The 25,310-nt window shown below is 39.5% G+C and overlaps 1 protein-coding gene across 1 annotated transcript in view; it reads left to right on the top strand.

Moving 5' to 3' along the window:
* LOC122808760 overlaps nt 1-25,310 on the top strand; it is a 1,224,833-nt gene that overhangs the window by 739,661 nt on the left and 459,862 nt on the right. The window contains exon 6 of the mRNA XM_044079786.1: nt 6,486-6,573. Coding sequence (XP_043935721.1) covers nt 6,486-6,573 — 88 coding nt within the window. The remainder of the gene's footprint in view (nt 1-6,485; nt 6,574-25,310) is intronic.

Below are 25,310 nucleotides of genomic sequence, written 5' to 3'. Positions count from 1 at the left end.
GCTTACAACCGCTTAACAGTGCTTACTCATGCACACACCTGCGCTATTTTCTTTGAAAGAAATGAAAATGGGGAGACAGGAAAGTGGTGAAAAAGGGGTCACAAAGAGGATAAGACAGTAGGGAAACAAGCTTGGGTTTTGCAGGAGGGATGTAGGTAAGGCCCATAGCTGCCCATTTCTTCATCAGCAACAGCTGTGCATATGTTTGTAATTTGGTGTGACATTTGATACCTTCCACCCCTGAGAGAGGTGTAAGGACAACAATAATACTTGTTGTACAGCCAATTGTAATTGACAGTTTCCATGTCCAGCAGACATGTGTGCGAAATGGGCAGCTATGTATGGGCGTAATTTTTGTGGGTACAGAGTGTCTTTTTTTTTTTTTTTTCAGGTGAGAGTGGTATGTCAGGAAAGGAAGTCGGTATAGCTGGGGAGGTAGGTTGGGTAGGTCAACAGACAGGACAAACAAGACGCATACAGGGGCGGTGTATGACACATGTGGGGGGGGTTACACAATTGACGGGGACGGATGTTTGGATATCCAGAGCCCATGAGCCCACAGATGGCAACAGTGGAACTGATATCCCCACCCATGGGCAGTTGCCACTGTACCTTCACTGCCCAGGACGGGGCTGTGCTGGGGGCTGTGTAGGCCAGGCAACAGGCATGCCCGTAAGTTGTGCCACCTGTGCCTCAGGCTGGCGTAGGGGCCCAAGAACAGATTCCTGGATCACCCTATGCACCACAGTCCGGACTCTACGGAGGGTGAGTGGTGGTTCTCCTCTGGCCACACTTGCAGAGGGGGGGCAAGCCCCATCCCCTGCAGCGCTTCCACCCGCAGGTGGCACAGGGCCACTGAAGGAGGGTCCGGACTGGGCACTACTGCCAGGTGCACTCGCCAGCTGAGGTGGGAGAGGTGGGTCCGCTGGAACCCGCCTTCCCTGTCGTCCTATGTTTTGCATTATGTCATAACAGTTTGGGTTAGTAACATACAATACCATTTGCAATTAGTTTTAACAGCATGCATTAGTATTCCCATTAACCAAACACCCAGATATTCACACCATTGAACAGCGAGCATAACACATGCATAATTTGAACAGCAATATACAGTCCAACAACATGCAGGGTTGATTGATGGCAACAGGCCATCAGGTTTGGATGTATGAACAGGGCAGATGCATCAACGTACATGCAAATATGTATGACCCAACAGGACAAATGTCCAGGGGTGTTAATTGTGATTGCACATACCAATTTCACGTGGAATGGATTATATGTGGTTATAGGGTAGGGTGAAGAAAATATAATTAACACCTTCAAATACCAATACATATGCTGTACATTTCTAATATCTGCAGATATATACACACTACTGTTCTACCTACAGTTTCCTATGTGATAACTACTTCAAGTTGGTGATAGGACTGTTACTGCTACATCAATATACATTTTCATTTTTATTCATACACGTTCATATCTGGCTTTGTTCAGCTACATCATCCTGCTAAATTTGCTTTATATAGCTATAGACAACTGTGGATGTTTGGTATTTCAGACATTCATACTATCTGCATATTGCAGACTGAGAGCAACATATCCAGATTTTGGGATACACATTCCAGCTGCAGGAACATTTTGAACACATTTCGCAGTTTGGTTCTGCTTGTCACATTCATTTCATTCTGTACTAACTGCAGTATACTTTATTCAGGAGTTATTACTACTTTATTGGTGGATTCATAACTCTTTCTCACACTCTCTCACTTGTTTTAATTTTACAATTCAGGATGATACTTACTTCTAGGCTTTATTGACATGTTTTACCTGTAGTTATTACAATACTTTCCAACAGTCTCACTTCTGTCATGTTTCAGTATTTCAACAGGGATATATTTCACACATGTGATTTGCTCATCTTCTGCAGCTGTACTTTTCAGCCTGCTGCAGGTTGTGTACTATTATATTACAGGTGGGGCATCTTTATTTCAGACTTTATTTCAGACATTTTCATTTTTCTGTTTGGATTACAGACTGCAACACACTTTTGTAATCAAGCAATACTTGCAAACACTCTTACACTGTTACTTGCACATTTTATTACTTAGTGACTACACTACACTCTTTTGCTAACTGTCATACTTTTATATTTATTTACAGTTACAGGGAGAGGATTACTGACCTGCCTGGTGGCGCAACTGCACCAGCCTATTGCCGTAGGCTCTGTGGTTCACAGAACAGACACCTACAGCTGTAATATAAATAAAGTAATATTGGAATACACATCTCCATAATATCAGCTAGGTTAATTTCTTACATACATAATTAAATGTAGTGGGGCATTGGGCATTTGCCGGGCCTCCTGGATCCAAAGGTTCAGTTGGTCCTGCTTTGTCTCTTCAGGTCCGCATGGTGGTGATGGACCTGCTCACCAGTCCTTGGAATCCCTGTGGCACTGGTGAGATCATGAGCCAACCGGTCCCACGCCTCAGCCCTATATGCTCCCCACAGGACCTGGCCCTGCATGAGTTGGGCCTCATGATTGTGGACAAGGAGCCAGACCATATATCTGGACTCCTCAACGCCCCACCTCTGTGCTCGGAAGCAACTACCCTCACCTACTCCTGACATTCTGGCTGCAAGTTAGTTCTACAATCGGTTATGCTGTGTATTCCCGCCTATGGGGCTTATATATGCCATTTTTCCCACACTAATCTGTGATTGGCCATTTTGGAATTGTATCAGCTTCACAAAACCTACTTTGTCATGCTCCTCTTTCTATTCATTCCCATATATTTGCTATTACTGCATTTCTAAGTACAGCTTTCATGGCTTAGTGGTTCAGTACCTTGACTATGGTGTATGGTATCCTGGGTTCGAACCTGGCCACTGCTTTTTATATTTTATGACTGTCTAGACAGGCTAGGGGGTGTGTCTGTGTAAAGGCAGTTTTGTTACAGCTTGCTCAACGTTGCCCGTTGGTTAGCTTGTTGGCATGGTGCGCAGCTCCGCGCAAATGGGTTATGCTGGTTTACGTTTCATTTGGCTGTCAGCACGCATATTACACTCAGCTCAGCTAGGGGCACACAGTTTCAGCGTGTTAAACCACTGCTCACCTATGGGCACTCATTTTGCACCTGTTAAACCACTGCTCACCTCACTCATTTTGCACCTGTTAAACCACTGCTCACCTATGGGCAGATGCACTCACCTTGTTAAACTGTAGCTCAGCTATAGGCACATCTGGCATTTTGTATTATTTTATTTCACATTTCTTCAAAATAAATGGCCTATTTCATTACATTTTACATAAAATATAATTTTATATGTGTACATATATGTCAGGGACTTGTTTTGTGCTTATTTCACTAAAAATAAAAATTGATGTTGTGGGGACCCGGACCATGACTGCCTGCACTTCAGCCGATGTCTCTACCGCTACGCTATTGCTTTTTGGCTTACTTTGCATAGTTAGTTCTTATATGCTTTTCCACTTACTGCTAACTGTGGCTGAGCTACGGGCACGCCCGCGCAAACGAGCGCACTCACGGGCAAACATCTTTACAATTAAAAAAAATATAACATGTTCATTTATATAATTTTATGTTCATAGTCTGTGGGGGCATGTGTTGTGTTGTGTTTATTCACATTTCCATGTACTCTGTGGTGGGGGTTTACTTTGGGCACTTTTACTCTTCTGAGGGCGTGTCCGCTTGCAGGACTCGGCCTATGGACACGCCCCCTACTGTCTTCCACGGACGGTGTAAGCCTTAGGTGTGATTCAGCATGCCCTCATGCATATGCATGACATGCTGACGTCACACCGTTTAACTGCAGCCTCCATGTAAGCCTTGTAACACTTACACGGAGGCTTCCTGAATCCTGCCCAATATGTTTTAAGAAATACCTAATATGGATGCATGTTTTGAGACTGAGATAATCTTTTATAACACATTGATTTTCACAAGAATTATGAAAACACTGCAAATCAGGTAAGAAGAAGATTCTGGAGGGAGGGTTACAAAATATAAAAGAAACTATACTGAAGTTTTATTATATTCATTTTCTCCAAGATATATGCTGCTGATTGTCAATAATACATGTTTATATAACATGTAAGCATGTTTCTGTTTTTTTTTCTTGATTGACTTAGTTTTATATTAATTTGTAACATGGTGTACCTTATATTTCATGTTAACTAATCTGTATGATGTTCAAAAATCTGGTTTTGAACATACAAAGTAGTGGCCGACTAAATGTTATTTTATTTATTTATTTATTTATATTTGTTTACTAGGGTAGTGGACTGATCAATACTGACCAATTTCAAGCTCAGCCAGTTGAAATATAAAATATTTACTAACAAAAAAATGCAGAAATTTAAGCAATAACATAGTAGTTCAGAATATTTAAAGAGAAATAACTGTATACATACATTCTAGTAAACAAGCACAGTGCAATGTACAATCACAAACAGTATAATGTACCATATATACATTAGTTTGTAAAGTGCGTCAATTTTCAGTGACTCTTGAGACAGGAGAAGAGACTCACAAAAGAGATAGGTTAGGGGATATGTCCTTTGTTGAAGCTGGAGCATTTGGCTTAGATGAAGAAGTGCTTGTTGAGCTGCATTCAAAATTTGGAATAAGTGTTGATTTCCTTAATGTTGATAGGGAGAGATTGCGAAACAAAAGGTATTTCAGAGGTGAAAGTATGTGCAGTGCCATGGAGTTTGGTTGTAGGGTTTATGAGAGTACGTTTGGCTTATTGTGTAGTGTCTCAGGTTGTATGAGGACATTTTCTAGTGAAGTCTAGCAGCAAGGGGAGTAAATGTGTGAAGTCTGAGTAGTTTGTAGAACTGTGATTCTTAAAGTAGGTTAGATCTAAGGTTTATGGGTAGCCATTTGGCTTTTTCTGGGGTGATACAGTGATGCTCATGGAGAGGTGGGTTTGTAATGAATCAGCAAATGCTTTCACAGATAGTCAGGAGTCTGGCAATGTTTTTTCCTTGCTTACAAAAGTACAATTTGAGAGCCGTATTCATGTTGCGAAAGGAGAACTCCTTTGCCAGTGGCGGCTCAGGCTAACTGGGATACAAAACAGGAGATCATTTTGGCCCAGGAAAAAAAGGGAGTTTATTGTCTATTTGGAAATGGAAGTTTAGTCCCTGATAAAGCCATAGTTCTAGTATTTGACAGTGGAGCTTATCTTTATGGAATGGTAGTGTAGGTCAATGATAGTTAAGGAGTCAGGTCCTTGGAGAATTTTCTGTTGAGTTCCAAAAAGCATAGTTTTGGTCTTCTTGGGGTTTAGAAGTAGTTTGTGGTTTATGAGCCATTGGTGGAGCTTATGTAAGTCCAATTGGACTGGCATTGGATGTTGGTTTGAGAGTGAGAGTGACCTGATCAGTAAGTGACGATGTCATCAGCATATAGGATAAGTGGGAAATAGGGGAGGCACAAAGAAGTTTGTTGATGAATATGGAGAAGAGGAGGGAGGAAGAATGGATCCTCATGGTACATTTTGGTGATAGGTGCAAATTCTGATTGGGAGAATCCTATTTAACTCTGAAGTGTCTGTCAGTAAGGAAGTTTTTAAACCAAGGAGTGGTATTTTGACTGACACCAATTTCAATTAGTTTTTTTTTTTGGAGAAGATAGTGGTTAATGAGGTCAAATGCCTTTGTTCAGGACTATAAATAGGACACCTTTAAGGAGGCTATTATCAGAGTTTAGCAGGATGTCATCAGTTAGGGTCCAAAGTGCTCCAGAACAGAAGCCATCTTGTTTGGAAGACAACAGATGGTACTGCTGGATATATAGAGAGAGATGGGTGTAGTCTCTTTTCAAGAATTTTACCAGAATTGGGAGGATGGATATTGGATGGATATAAGAGGTAGCTTTTGGGTTAGTTTTCTTTTGCAGGGGCTAAAATCCTTGTTTTCCCCTACAGAAGGATTGTAGTTTATAGCTGACTTTGGGTGCAGCGCTTAGGGCAAACAAGATTTGGAGATTCAGGTGAGTGCTGTGCTTGGGGACAAATAAGATTTATAGTACTCAGGTGGTAGAATGACAAACTTCATTTTACTTCATCCAGCTACATGTATTTATAGTATATGGTGGAATGACTCTGGCAATTTAATAAAAAATAAGATATATTATCTATTAAAGATTTGAACTGGATCAAACTGCTGGTTCTGGCTGCCGTTTTGAATAGAGCTGTATTAAACACTTGTTTAGAATGTAATGAATGAATTGGAGTCTACGGAACAAAACATTTGAATGGGAGTACTGTACCTTAACTGCATGCCATGGTATACCATAATACATTTCCTGATATGTAGATGGCCATCTGATATAGTAAAGAATTATATCAGCTACATATCATAAGTAAAAACAGAAACTGGTTATATGTAGATTTTAGGAAAAATGTTACTTCCAAATTTCTTACAAATGATTTAAATCTCTTTTAATTTCTTCCAGAAGTCTCCAGCACCCAAATATCCTTCAATGTCTGGGAATCTGTACTGAAACTATCCCCTTCCTCCTTATCATGGAATTCTGCCAGCTGGTGAGTAATTTATACCTGGCTTCTGAATCTAGACACTCTTAGTACAACAAAGTCCACAAAAAGATTAACCCTTTGTATTTCCATTTATGAATACAGTAACTGCAAAGTACTCCAGGTAACATCAAGCAAGGATTACTTTCTTTCTGCATGTTTTCATACAGTGCCAGTCACTTTGTCATAAGAAAGGGCTCGCTAAATAGAAATACAAAGTATTCAGGAAGAAGGTCTGAACTTCTGCTAGCTTAAGCCTTAAGTACATATTATGGAGAATTAATTCGCATGTTGAGGCGTTCCTTCCTTATCCTTATTTGGAATTATGAAACATTCACTGAAGTCATAGTGATTTGCCATTTAATTTAGTCACCGGTGAATAAAGGAACTCATGGTTACTAGCACCAGTCTTAAAAACTGCATCTGTAGAAATAAGTTCTCTGACATGCACTCAGAAAATCACAGTTATAAACCTGTTTTGAAAAAAGAAAATCACAGTTATGTTTGATGTCCTAATTTTAAATACTAATTCTCATTTGCAACCACGTTAAAATTAAAGTGATGTGAGAGGAGATTAGAGAAAACTAAAGAAACTATAAAGCCTGTGAAATGACATGTCTCGTTAATGTGTCTTCTTGTCAACATCTCAGTTGTACACACTAGGACCACTGCTAAGCAGTTTGATTATTTACCTGTAATAATTTTCCATACGTGGTCAGATGCCTTCGTTTTAGCCGTGTCCAAGAACAGTAAAACACAACAATTATTTGTTTTGAGTTACTTGGGCAGGACACAGCGCTGCAAAACACTTACTAGGATTTTGCAGTCACTGAAGTAAAAAAAAAAAACAACTGGAGACAGATTGATATTATCTCTTTATATGATGTAAACAGACTGTAACTGTCAAACTATAATGACATATTTGAAAAAGGGACTCTAGCCGACCCAATGCTGGTTTGCCAAGTAAAAATATCATGGAAAAAATGCTGAATGACCAAATGTGCAAATACTAAAATCAGGTTATGAGATAACATTGTTTATAATCAGTACATCAGATTATTTTAGTCCTTTACATATACTTACTGCCATAGGAGCAAAGCCATCTAAGATGGCCTTTTTATATTTTATCTAAATGATTAACTGTGTGATCAATTATTCCTTATTCGTGGTTTTACTGATGAAATAAAGATTATTTACGCAGACAAAGTGTTAAGAGGCACCCATAATTATATTGCAGAAGGAATTGTCCTAACATGCCTTTTAAAAGAAACAAGATGCTTCTTCCTCTAAACAATTGATTCAAAACAGGTGATCTTCAAAAATAAATAATATCCAAGAGCACACTTCTTCTTTGGTGAGTGCGTGTACGTGTGTGTGTGTGTGTGTGTGTGTGTGTGTGTGTGTGTGTGTGTGTGTGTGTGTGTGTGTGTGTGTGTATGTGTTCTTTGAGTGGGTGTGTTTGATCCTTTGTGTGCATGGGTGTGTACACCTTTGAGTGGTTATGTGTGTATGTGCGCCTGCATATGTGTATTTGAGTGTGCTGGTCTATAAGTTATCAGAAATAAGACCCTTAAATTCATGTCTCTTGCTTGTGCTGTCAGTGTAGAAGTTAGTCTATGAAAGAAAAGACAGTACTGGAGCTGAAAAGGGACAAGTGACACTTCCATCCAATTTGCGGGCACAGAACTCTTAAGCATTTAGGAAAAAATAAATAAGACACTCCATTGGAAGCTGGATGTCATATGTGAAAACAGAGTCAGTTTGGATATGTGAGAAGGCAGATTCTGAGAAGCTGTATATGAAATTACATAACCATAATCAAGCATGTTAAACCACAAGTTATTACTGAGCATTATGCATGGAAGCCTATGCAAACTGGGAGCCATTACTGAATAAAAACCAAAGCTGGATATGCTCCAAACAAACATGTTTCTCTTGTAGTTCAAAATCACTAAAACTGTAATTCCAGAAAAACATAAACTTTTATTAAGCCATTATTGAATCCCCAAATGATGTGGATATTCCACAAAAAGGGCCTTACAGAAACAGACACTTGGTACAAGAAGCATGGGCTCAAGCTTAATGCCAAGAAATGTATGGTTATCCCCTTTGGGAAAAACCATGTAGCCGTGAATTACCACATAGGTGGCAGTACACTAAACACCGAAAGTGTGATGAGAGATTTAGGGACACAGGTGGACAGTTTCTCACCTTCAATAACCACATCGCCACAACAGTCAGGAAATACTTCTATGTGACACACCTCATCATTAAGGGCTTTTCATCCAGAAAAAAGGAGGTCATTGTCCCACTGTACTCATCCCTCATTAGATCCATTATAGAGTACAATGCCCCGTTTAATATGTACCTCACAAGACATCTGCAACAGCTGGAAAGGCTGCAGAAATACTTCACTAAAAGAATCACAGGCCTAAAGCAGATGCCCTATACTGACCATCTAAAAAATTTCAGCTATACTCTGTGGCATATCGTCTACTCAGAAGCGATCTCTGCTTAACATACAAGGCCATGTCAAACCCTGAGTTGTTGGACATGCTCCACTTAAAGAAATCCCAGTCCCTCAGAGCCACACGCTCCAGGGATCTAAACCTTGTCATCACAATGAACAAAACATGCTGGAGGAATAGGTTCCTGACCTAGAGACTCCCCATACTCTGGAATAGACTGCCCATACATGTCAAGCAGAGCGCCTCCTTGGTGCTCTTCAAAAGGAACGTTGACAATTGGATGGGAGATAGGAAATTCACCCAGGGGATCACATCAGTCACCCTGCTAGACAGGGGTCCAGGGAAGTAAATATTGTGGGAAGAAATATCCAGGGAACTGTTATGGCTAGGCTTGTATAGGTCCTAGGACCGATAGCCTAGTACCAACCTATGAATCTATGAAGGAGGTTAAAGTGTTTTTAAACTAGAACATTTACTCACCTTGGTGTATTTAACTGCATGTTCATTAATCACTTTCTCAAAGGTAAGCCATTAACCCAGAGTCCCATACACTTTTTCAGAAAATACATTAAAATATTTCTTAACAATGGATATAACATCAAAATAAAAATATTGATGCACATTCAACCACTAATTCGCCAAGAAACACAGATATATAACCATAATCAAAAACGAAGAACCAGTGATTACCTTTTGTTGTATTTAATGAAAAACACGTCACATCAAGAATAAAAAAGACACCTAATAGCAGCACACAATAACTGATCCTCTGTAGCGCCTCGTCTTTACAGCCTTTACAGAGTATACTTCTGTTCGCCAGTCTTTAACTTATATACTAATACATAAGGTAAAGAATGGTGAACATAAGTATACTCTGTAAAGCCGAGGTGCTAGAGAGGATCAGTTATTGTGTGCTGCTATTAGGTGTCTTTTATTCTTGTTATTATACTACTTGTGTTTCAATAACGTGGCAGAGAATATTGGTGAATTTCGTCATTTTTTATTGGAGTACAGACTGCGTCTTATTGGACGTGTTTTTCATTAAATACAACAAAAGGTAATCACTGGCTCTTCGTTTTTGATTGTGGTTATACATAAACATCAATCTACTTTACTTAGATAGATTTAATTGTATTTTGTAGGCTTTTATTATCTAATTATGGGATCTTTACTACTTTTGTTTAAAAATACTAAAATATCTTTAAAAATGTATCAAGTTTATTCCTGCTACTGAAAACAGTGTTATCTGCAAATATATTAATTGTCATTTAGGACACTTCAAAGATGTTATTCGTGCATACAGATGGTTCCTTTTACTTGAATAGTACGACAGGAATATACTGCAGTTTAGAAGTCTATTAGAAAATCCAAAATGTTCAATGCCTCTTGGAGGCAATGTCATAGCAACTGCAATAGAGTCTACCCTTGATGTTTCTATATGTACCTAAAAGTGACATATTCATGGGCGGTCTCCAATTTTCTGCATTTATCACTCATTTTTAAAATCACTGCATTCATCTTCTTCATAACATAAGTATATGAATCTAATTTTCAACCTCCAACACCAGTTTCTCAGCCTCATTAAACTCCATAAATGCTTTTCAGGAGCTGTAATTTAAATTATCACATGGTCCAGGTCACTGGGCATCCCTTTGATCTTACTAAAGTAAGACTATAAAGATTGCCTCCTCCTCCTCCTCATGCAAACGGGAGAATCACGTGACTTTGATGATTCCTGAAAACAGGCATCTGCTCTTAATGCTTTTTTACCCCTTTTTAAGTCATGGCTTGTCAAAATACTGCACATAATTACTGATATGCCAGTATATATCTTTTCTCACCCAGAGTTACACAGTGTTATTTTAAATCTGAGACTAAAATAGGCAGTGATCATGTGATGAGTAACAACCACATCCATGCTAAGGATTTTGAATCTCTACTGTTTATCACATTAACAGACTTTATAACAGTTAAGAAAATAATGTCCCTCGTGCAAGGAAAGTGAGAAAGCTGCACAGCCAAAGACTATTTTGTGCATACTAGAAAATCCCTGAAAGAGCTGCGTGAACAGATGAGGAAGTAACCTCATGGGTGACCGTATAGATATGCGGACTGTATCTGGAGAACTTCTTCATATTCAGCAACTCTACGGGAGTAAAGCATCAGTAAACCTACCAGCTCCTTCTGCTTTTTATTTTGAGATGAGAACAGCCACATGATGTTGTCAGGTGTCAGGTATGGCACTTGCTCATGTTGTACCTGTTTTCATTTGTACACAAAACAAATAATTATGCATTAGTGCCAGAGGCCCCTTCTTTTCTTGTGATTATAGGCATGACGCTTTGTTTACATTATACCTCCTTAACGCTCTATAATGATACCGACATCAGTGTGGGAATGGTGCCCCCATCAGTCAGCATTATATAATGATACCGACATCAGTGTGGGAACGGTGCCCGTATCAGTCAGCATTATGTAATGATACTGACATCAGTGTGGGAATGGTGCTCCCATCAGTCAGCATTATATAATGATACCGACATCAGTGTGGAACCGGTACCCCCATCAGTCAGCATTATATAATGATGCCGACATCAGTGTGGGAATGGTGCCCCCATCAGTCAGCATTATATAATGATACCAACATCTGTGTGGGAACAGTGCCCTCATCACTCAGCATTATATAATGATACCGACATCATTGTTGGAACGGTGGCCCATCAGTCAGCATTATACAATGATACCGACATCAGTGTGGGAACAGTGCCCCTATCAGTCAGCATTATATAATGATACCAACAGCAGAGTGGGAACGGTGACCCCATCAGTCAGCATTATGTAATGATACTGACATCAGTGTGGGAACGGTGCCCCCATCAGTTAGCATTATATAATGATACAGACATCAGTGTGGGAATGGTGCCGCCATCAGTCAACATTATGTAATGCTACATACATCAGTGAGAGAACAGTGCCCCTATCAGTCAGCATTATGTAATGATACTGACATCAGTGTGGGAATGGTGCCCCTTTCAGTCAGCATTATGTAATGCTACCGACATCAATGTGGGAATTGTGCCCCCATTAGTCAGCATTATATAATGATACCGACATCAGTGTGGGAACGGTGCCCCCATCAGTCAGCATTATAAACACTCCACACTAACATACACTTTTCACTGTACCAGCTCTGTATTGTATTCTGTTTACAGACACCCTACAGTGCCCTCAACCTACCCTTTGCAGTCCATGTACTTACTGTATATACCCTACACCTTATCCCATTATGGCACTTGTCCCAAAGACAGTATCATATATTTTATCTCAATTAAGTTGTATGTGCATATGGGAACTGCTGTGATTAGCACCTATCATTTCGGTAAGCAGTACATACACACTTGCCTGATACTTTACATGATACCTGCACAATGGTGTTCTCATAGGTTCAGCAGTACATAACGTAAGTTCTGGAACTGAAAAGTTAAGTGCAGTTAATCATGAGTTGCAAATTATGACATGCACTCAAAGGCTGAAGTGTTTTCCTCACAGTCACAAGATACAGGGTTTGAATCTCACCTTTGAAAGGCAAATTGGCTAGACTTAAAATGGCCAACAAAGGCAGCTAGCTTAGTATTTGCCTATTGACCTATGAAACTATACATCAGCTGAGATTACTGTACCTCACAGAAAAGGGAATTTTGAGAAATGCAGCAGTTTGAAGCTTTCTGTTCATTTCCTCTGTTGCTCTTAAATTTTCTATAGTATAACTTACAATGATGACCCCAACAGCAGTCACAAGTTTTATACTTTGCATATTTGCATTGTAAAATATTTTTTTTTAATTTCAGTGTATGTTTTATTTATTTAAAGTAAGTAGAGTGCAGTCAATATATTTTCAAGTGCAATACAGGTACAGAAAAAAAGTGTAACTTAAAATACAAAATACAGTTACAAAATACAATATGATATAGATCTTAAGCAGGTAGGCTAGATTAATGCAAGGTAAGGCTGCTGAACTATCCATGCATATGCACAGAACAATGAATAAAGAGACAAGGTCTCCTAACTCAATATATTATGGTGTTCAGTAAGGCAAGAGCTGGTTGGTTGAGAGGTGCCTTTACCCTTGATTGACAGTGGTGTGCCCTTTATGCAATACCTATATATACCTCAGTCTGCTTGTATAGTGTCTTATTAAGGAATATAGCTTGCATATTCACTTCCACACTTGCTTCCAGCACAAAGTGCGTACTATGTATGTCATACACTTTATGTTCCTTATATGGCAACTGAACACTGCACCAGTACTTTTCTGTACCAATCCTGTGCATTCACTAAGTACAAGGGCAGCATGACATGGATGGGAGAGTTGGCATAAAGGTTACGTAGAGGTACCCTGGAAGACAGGGTAGGCTATGCATGCTATATTTACTATATTTTGTTGTTGGCTGACTGAAGTTGCTACATTTACTATACATAGTTGTTGGCTGACTGAGGTTGCTACATTTACTATACTTTGTTATTGGCTGACTGAGGTTGCTACATTTACTATACTTTGCTGTTGGCTGACTGAGGTTGCTACATTTACTATACTTTGTTGTTGGCTGACTGAGGTTGCTACAGTTACAATACTTTGCTGTTGGCTGACTGAGGTTGCTACATTTACTATACTTTGCTGTTGGCTGACTGAGGTTGCTACATTTACTATACTTTGTTGTTGGCTGACTGAGGTTGCTACATTTACTATACTTTGTTATTGGCTGACTGAGGTTGCTACATTTACTATACTTTGCTGTTGGCTGACTGAGGTTGCTACATTTACTATACTTTGTTGTTGGCTGACTGAAGTTGCTACATTTACTATACTTTGTTATTGGCTGACTGAGGTTGCTACATTTACTATACTTTGCTGTTGGCTGACTGAGGTTGCTACATTTACTATACTTTGCTGTTGGCTGACTGAGGTTGCTACATTTACTATACTTTGCTGTTGGCTGACTGAGGTTGCTACATTTACTATACTTTGTTATGGGCTGACTGAGGTTGCTACATTTACTATACTTTGCTGTTGGCTGACTGAGGTTGCTACATTTACTATACTTTGCTGTTGGCTGACTGAGGTTGCTACATTTACTATACTTTGTTGTTGGCTGACTGAGGTTGCTACATTTACTATACTTTGCTGTTGGCTGACTGAGGTTGCTACATTTACTATACTTTGCTGTTGGCTGACTGAGGTTGCTACATTTACTATACTTTGCTGTTGGCTGACTGAGGTTGCTACATTTACTATACTTTGCTGTTGGCTGACTGAGGTTGCTACATTTACTATACTTTGTTGTTGGCTGACTGAGGTTGCTACATTTACTATACTTTGTTGTTGGCTGACTGAGGTTGCTACATTTACTATACTTTGTTGTTGGCTGACTGAGGTTGCTACATTTACTATACTTTGCTGTTGGCTGACTGAGGTTGCTACATTTACTATACTTTGCTGTTGGCTGACTGAGGTTGCTACATTTACTATACTTTGCTGTTGGCTGACTGAGGTTGCTACATTTACTATACTTTGCTGTTGGCTGACTAAGGTTGCTACATTTACTATACTTTGCTGTTGTCTGACTGAGGTTGCTACATTTACTATACTTTGTTGTTGGCTGACTGAGGTTGCTACATTTACTATACTTTGTTGTTGGCTGACTGAGGTTGCTACATTTACTATACTTTGTTGTTGGTTGACTGAGGTTGCTACATGTACTATACTTTGTTGTTGGCTGACTGAGGTTGCTACATTTACTATACTTTGTTGTTGGCTGACTGAGGTTGCTACATGTACTATACTTTGCTGTTGGCTGACTGAGGTTGCTACATTTACTATACTTTGCTGTTGGCTGACTGAGGTTGCTACATTTACTATACATTGCTGTTGGCTGACTGAGGTTGCTACATTTACTATACTTTGCTGTTTGCTGACTGAGGTTGCTACATTTACTATACATTGCTGTTGGCTGACTGAGGTTGCTACATTTACTATACTTTGCTGTTTGCTGACTGAGGTTGCTACATTTACTATACTTTGCTGTTGGCTGACTGAGGTTGCTACATTTACTATACTTTGCTGTTGGCTGACTGAGGTTGCTACATTTACTATACTTTGCTGTTGGCTGACTGAGGTTGCTACATTTACTATACTTTGCTGTTGGCTGACTGAGGTTGCTACATTTACTATACTTTGCTGTTGGCTGACTGAGGTTGCTACATTTACTATACTTTGCTGTTGGCTGACTGAGGTTGCTACATTTACTATACTTTGTTGTTGGCTGACTGAGGTTGCTACATTTACTATACTTTGTTGTTGGCTGACTGAGGTTGCTACATTTACTATACTTTGTTGTTGGCTGACTGAGGTTGCTACATTTACTATACTTTGCTGTTGGCTGACTGAGGTTGCTACATTTACTATACTTTGCTGTTGGCTGTCTGAGGTTGCTACATTTACTATACTTTGTTGTTGGCTGACTGAGGTTGCTACATTTACTATACTTTGCTGTTGGCTGACTGAGGTTGCTACATTTACTATACTTTGTTGTTGGCTGACTGAGGTTGCTACATTTACTATACTTTGTTGTTGGCTGACTGAGGTTGCTACATTTACTATACTTTGTTGTTGGCTGACTGAGGTTGCTACATTTACTATACTTTGTTGTTGGCTGACTGAGGTTGCTACATTTACTATACTTTGTTGTTGGCTGACTGAGGTTGCTACATTTATTATACTTTGCTGTTGGCTGACTGAGGTTACCTGCTTTCCCAGTTTCTTCTTCCTCCTTACAAACCTCTAATCCACAATTAGTTCATTTTCTTTATCCCAGCATTCCTTGTTTTCTCCCTTTGCTTAACCAGTTTTATTCCTAACAGTCATTGTCCTGCTCTCAAACCTTTGCTCTCTTGTTTACTCTTTGCTATAGCACCTCATCTTCTACCATTTCCCTTTCCAGTCCTTCTATTAGGAATACTGCCACCCATTGTCCATCCCGGCCTATTCTGTCATTCCCAAATAACCCAGACTCTCCTATCACTACTTCCCATCCCCTCTTAGCATGTGCCATGTTTGTGCTATCCTGCCCGCATTACTCTCATTTAATGCTGTAACTTCTTCTAGCTCAGACATTTTCTGTCCCAGTGTTCTGGCATTTCTGATGACCACCATGACATTATTTTCCACACCCTTTGTTTGATATTTCATTTTCTTCTTCATACCAGGGGTCTTAATTAATAACACACCATTGATGTTATCTAAACATGATGGCTTTTACTGCATATTGAATCTCTTGGAATTTAAGTGTGTAGAATAACATTTTAATCACTGCAGTTCGCTCAATTAACATTTACAAGTATATGTCCCATATTTACCAACTTTTCAAATTTTAGAGAGAGAGAGATATAACTATAGATATAGAAATAGTATACATATAGATATATAGAGAGAAATGATGATCAACACTGAATCATCAAATCAAATTAACATTAAAATTCAGTAGCTGACACAAACACTGAATTTTGATATTCATAATAAAAGTACATCCCAAAAAAGAAGTGTTTTTGTTGGGGAGTCCCACTGAATAGGTCTCTATCTCTCTCTCATTATATATTTATTTATTTGTTTGTTTGTTTGTCTTTTGTTGACCAGGTTAGTCCAACTGGGACCAAGGGCCCATTTTCAGTGGAGACCGGTGAGAAAAGCTCCAAAAATACAATGCAAAAAGTACAAGATAAACATACATGATAAAAGTACAATATAAAGACATACTATACATGAAAAAAATGCATATTACATGATAAGAAGTGAAACATGAATATAAAAGATGTACGATACTAAGAAAAAAAATTGACTGATGAAAAACAATGTAGGAGACAGGCTCCTACAAATATTTAATATTAATATACGATGTAGTAGGAAGCGAAATTAAAATGCAGCTGTACTAACATTACAAATCAAAAATACATGATGGAGCAGGAAGTCAATTAAAATGCAGCTATACTAACAAGGACAATTTGATTAAAGTCAAAAACGTATATCTGTATGAAAATAAAAAATGTGAATACGAGATCAAATAATAAAGGAGATTGCTAGAGGGATAATATTTGAGGAAGATAATTCTATGAGATGAAGGCATTGCAACTGGTGTGTAAAGAAAGGGGATGTAAGATATTGGAAAGGAAGTACAAAAGAAGTAGAAAAAGGGGTTAGCAGGAGTATAAGAGGTAGAAGGGGGAGTGGTAAAGTTAGAAAAGGGGTTAGCAGGAGTATAAGAGGTAGAAGGGGGAGTGGTAAAGTTAGAAAAGGGGTTAGCAGGAGTATAAGAGGTAGAAGGGGGAGTGGTAAGTTAGAAAAGGGGTTATCAGGAGTATAAGTGGTAGAAGGGGGAGTGGTAAAGTTAGAAAAGGGGTTAGCAGGAGTACAAGAGGTAGAAGGGGGAGTGGTAAAGTTAGAAAAGGGGTTAGCAGGAGTATAAGAGGTAGAAGGGGGAGTGGTAACATTAGAAAAGGGGTTAGCAGGAGAATAAGAGGTAGAAGGGGGAGTGGTAAAGTTAGAAAAGGGGTTAGCAGGAGTATAAGAGGTAGAAGGGGGAGTGGTAAAGTTAGAAAAGGGGTTAGCAGGAGTATAAGAGGTAGAAGGGGGAGTGGTAAAGTTAGAAAAGGGGTTAGCAGGAGGATAAGAGGTAGAAGGGGGAGTGGTAAAGTTTGAAAAGGGGTTAGCAGCAGGATAAGAGGTAGCAGGGGGAGTAGTAAAGTTAGAAAAGGGGTTAGCAGGAGTATAAGAGATAGAAGGGGGAGTGGTAAAGTTAGAAAAGGGGTTAGCAGGAGTATAAGAGGTAGAAGGGGGAGTGGTAAAGTTAGAAAAGGGGTTAGCAGGAGGATAAGAGGTAGAAGGGGGAGTGGTAAAGTTAGAAAAGGGATTAGCAGGAGTATAAGAGGTAGAAGGGGGAGTGGTAAAGTTAGAAAAGGGGTTAGCAGGAGTATAAGAGGTAGAAGGGGAGTGGTAAAGTTAGAAAAGGGGTTAGCAGGAGTATAAGAGGTAGAAGGGGAGTGGTAAAGTTAGAAAAGGGGTTAGCAGGAGTATAAGAGGTAGAAGGGGGAGTGGTAAAGTTAGAAAAGGGGTTAGCAGGAGGATAAGAGGTAGAAGGGGGAGTGGTAAAGTTTGAAAAGGGGTTAGCAGCAGGATAAGAGGTAGCAGGGGGAGTAGTAAAGTTAGAAAAGGGGTTAGCAGGAGTATAAGAGATAGAAGGGGGAGTGGTAAAGTTAGAAAAGGGGTTAGCAGGAGTATAAGAGGTAGAAGGGGGAGTGGTAAAGTTAGAAAAGGGGTTAGCAGGAGGATAAGAGGTAGAAGGGGGAGTGGTAAAGTTAGAAAAGGGGTTAGCAGGAGTATAAGAGGTAGAAGGGGGAGTGGTAAAGTTAGAAAAGGGGTTAGCAGGAGTATAAGAGGTAGAAGGGGGAGTGGTAAAGTTAGAAAAGGGGTTAGCAGGAGTATAAGAGGTAGAAGGGGGAGTGGTAAAGTTAGAAAAGGGGTTAGCAGGAGGATAAGAGGTAGAAGGGGGAGTGGTAAGTTAGAAAAGGGGTTAGCAGGAGTATAAGAGGTAGAAGGGGGAGTGGTAAAGTTTAAAAAGGGGTTAGCAGGAGTATAAGAGGTAGAAGGGGGAGTGGTAAAGTTAGAAAAGGGTTTAGCAGGAGTATAAGAGGTAGAAGGGTGAGTGGTAAAGTTAGAAAAGGGATTAGCAGGAATATAAAAGGTAGAAGGGGTAGTGGTAAAGTTAGAAAAGGAGTTAGCAGGAGTATGAGAGGTAGAAGGGAGAGTGGTAAAGTTAGAAAAGGGGTTAGCAGGAGGATAAGAGGTAGAAGGGGGAGTGGTAAAGTTAGAAAAGGGGTTAGCAGGAGGATAAGAGGTAGCAGGGGGAGTAGTAAAGTTAGAAAAGGGGTTAGCAGGAGTATAAGAGATAGAAGGGGGAGTGGTAAAGTTAGAAAAGGGGTTAGCAGGAGTATAAGAGGTAGAAGGGGGAGTGGTAAAGTTAGAAAAGAGGTTAGCAGGAGGATAAGAGGTAGAAGGGGAGTGGTAAAGTTAGAAAAGGGTTAGCAGGAGTATAAGAGGTAGAAGGGGAGTGGTAAAGTTAGAAAAGGGGTTAGCAGGAGTAAAGAGGTAGAAGGGGGAGTGGTAAGTTAGAAAAGGGGTTAGCAGGAGTATAAGAGGTAGAAGGGGGAGTGGTAAAGTTAGAAAAGGGGTTAGCAGGAGTATAAGAGGTAGAAGGGGGAGTGGTAAAGTTAGAAAAGGGGTTAGCAGGAGTATAAGAAGTAGAAGGGGGAGTGGTAAAGTTAGAAAATGGGTTAGCAGGAGTATAAGAGGTAGAAAGGGGAGTGGCAAAGTTAGAAAAGGGGTTAGCAGGAGTCTAAGAGGTAGCAGGGGGCGCGCTAAAGTTAGAAAAGGGGTTCGGAGGAGTATAAGAGGTAGAAGGGGGACTGGTAAAGTTAGAAAAGGGGTTAGCAGGAGTATAAGAGGTAGAAGGGGGAGTGGTAAAGTTAGAAAAGGGGTTATCAGAAGTATAAGAGGTAGAAGGGGGAGTGGTAAAGTTAGAAAAGAGGTTAGCAGTAGTATAAGAGGTAGAAGGGGGAGTGGTAAAGTTAGAAAAGGGGTTAGCAGGAGTATAAGAGGTAGAAGGGGGAGTGGTAAAGTTAGAAAAGGGGTTAGCAGGAGTTTAAGAGGTAGAAGGGGAGTGGTAAAGTTAGAAAATGGGTTAGCAGGAGTATAAGAGGTAGAAGGGGGAGTGGTAAAGTTAGAAAAGGGGTTAGCAGGAGTATAAGAGGTAGAAGGGGAGTGGTAAAGTTAGAAAAGGGTTAGCAGGAGTATAAGAGGTAGAAGGAGAGAGTAAGTTAGAAAAGGGGTTAGCAGGAGTATAACAGGTAGAAGGGGAGTGGTAAAGTTAGCAAAGGGGTTAGCAGGAGGATAAGAGGTAGAAGGGGAGTGGTAAGTTAGAAAAGGGGTTAGCAGGAGTATAAGAGGTAGAAGGGGAGTGGTAAAGTTAGAAAAGGGGTTAGCAGGAGTATAAGAGGTAGAAGAGGAAGTGGTAAAGTTAGAAAAGGGGTTAGCAGGAGTATAAGAAGTAGAAGGGGGAGTGGTAAAGTTAGAAAAGGGGTTAGCAGGAGTATAAGAGGTAGAAGGGGGAGTGGTAAAGTTAGAAAAGGGGTTAGCAGGAGTATAAGAGGTAGAAGGGGGAGTGGTAAAGTTAGAAAAGGGGTTAGCAGGAGTATAAGAGGTAGAAGGGGGAGTGGTAAAATTAGAAAAGGGGTTAGCAGGAGTATAAGAGGTAGAAGGGGGAGTGGTAAAGTTAGAAAAGACTGGGAAGAATTAATAAGGAGGAAGAAGAGTCGTGATGATCGGGGAAAGGAGGAAGAGAAGAGGTTGTTAAGGCTTCACAGGATTAGTAAGTATACAGAAAGTAAGGAGGGGAAATATTTTTGAAGTATTTCACCAAAGGTTAGGTGGGGTGATGGCAGGTGCATGAAGGGGATTTGGCAAGGTAGATTTTTAGTTCTTTTTTCATTAGCACTCTTCAAGAAAAATCTTGACGATTGGATGGGAAATAGGAAATTCACCCCAGGGATCACTTCTGTGGCTCTGCTTGACAGGGGCACAGGAAAATCATTTTCTTGGGTGGCGAAAGCCAGGGTACATTTTTTGGCTAGGCTTATATAGGCCCTAGGGCCAATAGCCTAGTACCTACCTATGAACCTATGAGTTACAGTACAATGGCAATACATATACAAAACCAACTGATCTTGCCAACATATTGGCTGACAGGTTTAGAATACAGCTTTCATGGGACCTGATAATATCCCTGCCTTTGTTCTACATGAATTACAAAGTGAACTGGCACCACACCTGAGTACCCTGTTCAATCACAGTCTCATTTCATACTTTGTTCCTCCCAAATGGCACATTGCTATGGTCATCCCACTTCACAAAAGGGGAGTGACTACAGACCCTGGGAACTACCGCCCCATTAGCATGACAAGTCTGATATGTAAGGCTATGGAGTGCATCATCATGGACCTTATAAATAAGGACATAGGGAATCTCCAAACTCTGGACCCCACACAGTTTGGGTTTCTGAAAGGTAGATCCTGCCTGCTCAACCTGATAGACTTCTTCGAGTCTGTCACCAGAGCTGTGGATGAGGGCAAGGTACCTAGATGACGGCAAGCCTACCTAGATCTTGCCAAGGCCTTCAACACCATCCCTCACTCAGGAATCATAGACAGACTCACTAAACTAGGCATAAACCCCTATGTAATAAGATGGGTTGCCAACTGGCTCACTGATAGAACCCACACTGTAACAGTAGTGGACTCCAAATTTGACTACCGACCAGTAACAAGTGGAGTCCCACAAGGATTGGTCCTAGGTCCTCTCCTGTTTGGCATCTACTTTTCTGAAGTTCAAGCCAACACAAAAAGACTCTGGCTGACCAAGTTTGCAGACGATTGCAAACTAGGAGCTATTATTGATTCTGCAACTGATGTAGACATTCTACAAAAAGGCCTCACTGATGCCAATGACTGGTGCCAGACCCACGGCCTTAAGCTCAATGAAAAAAAGGGCATTGTCATTCCCTTTGGGAAAAATTCGGTCACCATGAGCTACCACATAGGCGGTAGTCCACTAAACACCGAAGGTGTGATAAGAGATCTGGGGACACAGGTTGACAGCAACCTCTCCTTTGATAACCACATTGCCACTGTAGTCAGAAAGTCCTTCTATGTGGCACATCTCATTACAAAAGGTTTCTCATCCAGGAAGAAAGAGGTCATAATCCCTCTCTACTCATCCCTCATTAGACCTATTATAGAATACAATGCCCCATTTGGTATGTACCTCACTAGACACCTACAACAACTGGAAAGGCCACAGAAATACTTCACTAATAGGATCTTAGACCTTAGACACATGCCCTATATGGACAGACTCAAAAAAACTCCAGCTATACTCTGTCTCTTATCACCTACTTAGAGATGATCTCTGCTTGACCTACAAAGCCATGTCTGACCCAGTGCTGCTAGATGTGCTACACCTAAAGAAATCCCAATCCTCCATGCCACATGCTCCAGGGACCTTAACCTCATTACCACAATAAAAAGAACATGCTGGTGGGACAGGTTCCTAACCCAGGGACTTCCCATACTCTAGAAAAAAATTCCCATTCACTTCAATCAGAGCACTTCACTGGCCCTCTTTAACAGAAATCTTGATGAGTGGATGGGCAGTAGGAAGTTCATACCAGGGATCACTTCAGTGGCCTTGCTTGACAGGGGCACTGGGAACTAACTTTGGGCGGTATGATGCCAGGGAATCTTCTTGCGCAAGGCTTATATAGGCTCCAGGGTCGTTAGCCTAGTACAATCCTATGAACCTATGAATGTATGAACTCAAGAGAATAGTCTTTGGTTTTGGTTTTATGATATGCCTAATGATCTGCCATTATCATAGAGTGGTATCGTGGCACTAAGTTTTGTTTGTCATAAGAAGAATGCAAAGGAGCTCTGCGTCTTTATCCTGCGTTATGAGTCTGGAGGCAAAATGGTTTCTTAAGAACACATATATGCCCCCACTGGCTACAGATTGCAGTTCAGCATTGGATCTGAAGAAGTGGCGGTCATTAAATCACTGTATTGTGTGAGTGTTTTCACTGTTCTGAAACTGTTTCAGTAACTATGCATATATCAATATTTCCAAGGGTAAAGAATGCCTGTAAGGAATGTAACATTTTGTTAAGGCTTCTAGCATTAATCAGTGCTACTTTTATGTGATTTTGATTGTGGTTGGCTATATAGGCAATTTGAGGAGGCCATCCTTGCCTAAACAGGCACCATGGGTGAAGAAATAGTCTTAGCCAAAATAGAGAAGCAGTGAGGACAGAGAGAAACAGATGCAGGCCATCCCTAGCAAACTAGCTGGCATTGTCAACCATCTCATTCCAGGCTGATATATACTACATGTTGCATTACTGACAACATGATGATAATAGCAAAACTTTTGAATTTAATCTGGGTACAGAGTGTAATATTTTACCTCAACATACTTCTAAAACTTCACTGTAAGACAGAAATTAACATAGAGTTGTATGCATGTTGCTAACATATTCTGACTAGCAGGTCAAAATTGTTAACAAGAATATAAAAACAAAAAGTTTGAGTTCTTTTTTTAAATTATGTTACTTAGCAAAGTTAATTTTCCAAATATACTCAGGTGTTTTGCTTATGAGACGCTAGTGTTGCTTAGAAACAAGGAATGTATGAGCAAATAATTGGTTTGACAGTCATATAAACATGAGAAACTACAAGTACTCATTGCAATAGTGCCCTGCCTAAAATTGGCTTTTGGGATAAAGTTTTCTTCTAGGAGGTTCCTTAGTTTTCATCATTTCATGAGGGTCTACTACCAACCTAGCAGAAGAACCTACAACTATTTTAGCACATTCATTTTTAAGACACTTAACTAGTACATTTTCCTCTTAAGATCAGTAATGTTCTTTTAAGTAAATTTGGTGTTTACTATTATTCATTCCACTTATTTATTTGTTTGTTTGTCTATTTATTTATTTTGAGTAAAATGTGTGTTTATTTGTTTATCTGTTTATTTATTTAGAGTAAAATATTTACACCTAAGCATGGACATCTAAACAGCAAATTAATTAACTGTATATGTCTGGCAGTTGCTGCAGATGGTAAGACTGTGAGCTGTAGTTCCTGTGGTACTGGGTTTGATTTTCTTAGTCCTCATTTGCCTGCTGTATGACCTTGAGGAAATAACCAAATCAGCCAGTGCTTAGGGAGAACTGAGAATTTCGGCTAGGCTTCTCAATGGTCCCCTGGATTGCAAGCCTAGCAACTAACCATGAATTAATTAATTAACTAATACTATGCTGCCATATTTATAGGTTTAGAAAGTTTACCAGGAGAATATCATATACAAACAATATCTGAGAAAATATAAGTAGAAGTCAGAAATGGAACACAGCAGGAGGGGAAGTACATGGAAAGTTTAGCTATCATTAAGAAACAGCTTCAGACATCAACATGGTTAAACATTGTGCTATTGTTAAAGAAGTTAACATTTATATTTGCATTATTCTACAAGATCTGAATAAGTGGTTGCAATTTGCATCGTCCATTACGTATACTGGAAAAATGATTTGTAGTAACTATAAACGTTATACTTTTTTCAGTACTAGTTACAAACCAGGGATTTAACCAGGTATGATAAATGAAGAATGTCCAGCATTGTGTGTGTGTGTAGTATGCCATTAGAAATGGATCAGTTCTTCAGGGTTTTAGTAGTTATTTCATCAGCATCAGATATATTAAAAGTAACTGCTGCACACGTAATTGAATTTTTTTTTTCAATTTTTTTTTTATTTTCAAATATAATTGAATAAATTCCTTAATATATATAAATATTATCTAAATTAACTATTTACACTATTTACATTAGCCTGACACTATAACAAATCTAATATGTACAATTACTGTATAAGTATGTCCAATCCATTATCAGAGTGTCTGATCAATTATTGTATAGTGTCAATAAATGATAAGACTTTTCCCCAAGGGGTTGTTGATAAATGGCTTTGGATAAATTCCTAGTTCTTTAATTTTAATTTCCAATAATGCTGTGGTCTTCAGTAGGGTGTAGAAGTCTTCCAAAGTCGGTATTGTGTTTGTATTCCATCTTCTTGTTATACACGTCCTTGAAATTGCAAGTATAGTCCTTACAAGATACATGTTTGACCTATTCAACTGAGAACCTTTGTTTACATTTAATAATACAAGAGTCTGAGTTAAATAAAATGATTAATTAAATAAGGCTTGTTAAAAGTTATTAATACCATTTCAAAATGGCTTAATTTTAACACAATCAAAGAAAATGTGGTTCCAATCTGCATTGAGTACTTGCTCACATCTCTAACATCTTCCTTTAGTGGAAGAATTAATGTTGCTGATTCTGTCTGGGGTTAAGAATGCTCTCTGCAAGCATTTCCAGTTAAAAAATTTCCAGTATTGTGTGAAGGATGTATATTTATTGATAATAATATATTTGGTTTAATATCTTCAGTTAACTGTATTGAGTGTCCTGTTGTTATATGTTTCCAGTATGAGGCTTTGGGTGTTGTTTTATAGTTTATCAATATTTTGTAAAACTTTGAAATACTGTTTCCCATGTCAAAGTCA

The sequence above is a fragment of the Protopterus annectens genome, chromosome 1.part1 (genome assembly GCF_019279795.1).
Source record: "Protopterus annectens isolate FY-2018-M chromosome 1.part1, PAN1.0, whole genome shotgun sequence".
NCBI lineage: Eukaryota > Metazoa > Chordata > Ceratodontiformes > Protopteridae > Protopterus > Protopterus annectens.
Note: the sequence above shows the minus strand (reverse complement) of the source record. Positions and strands in the feature narration are given on the sequence as shown.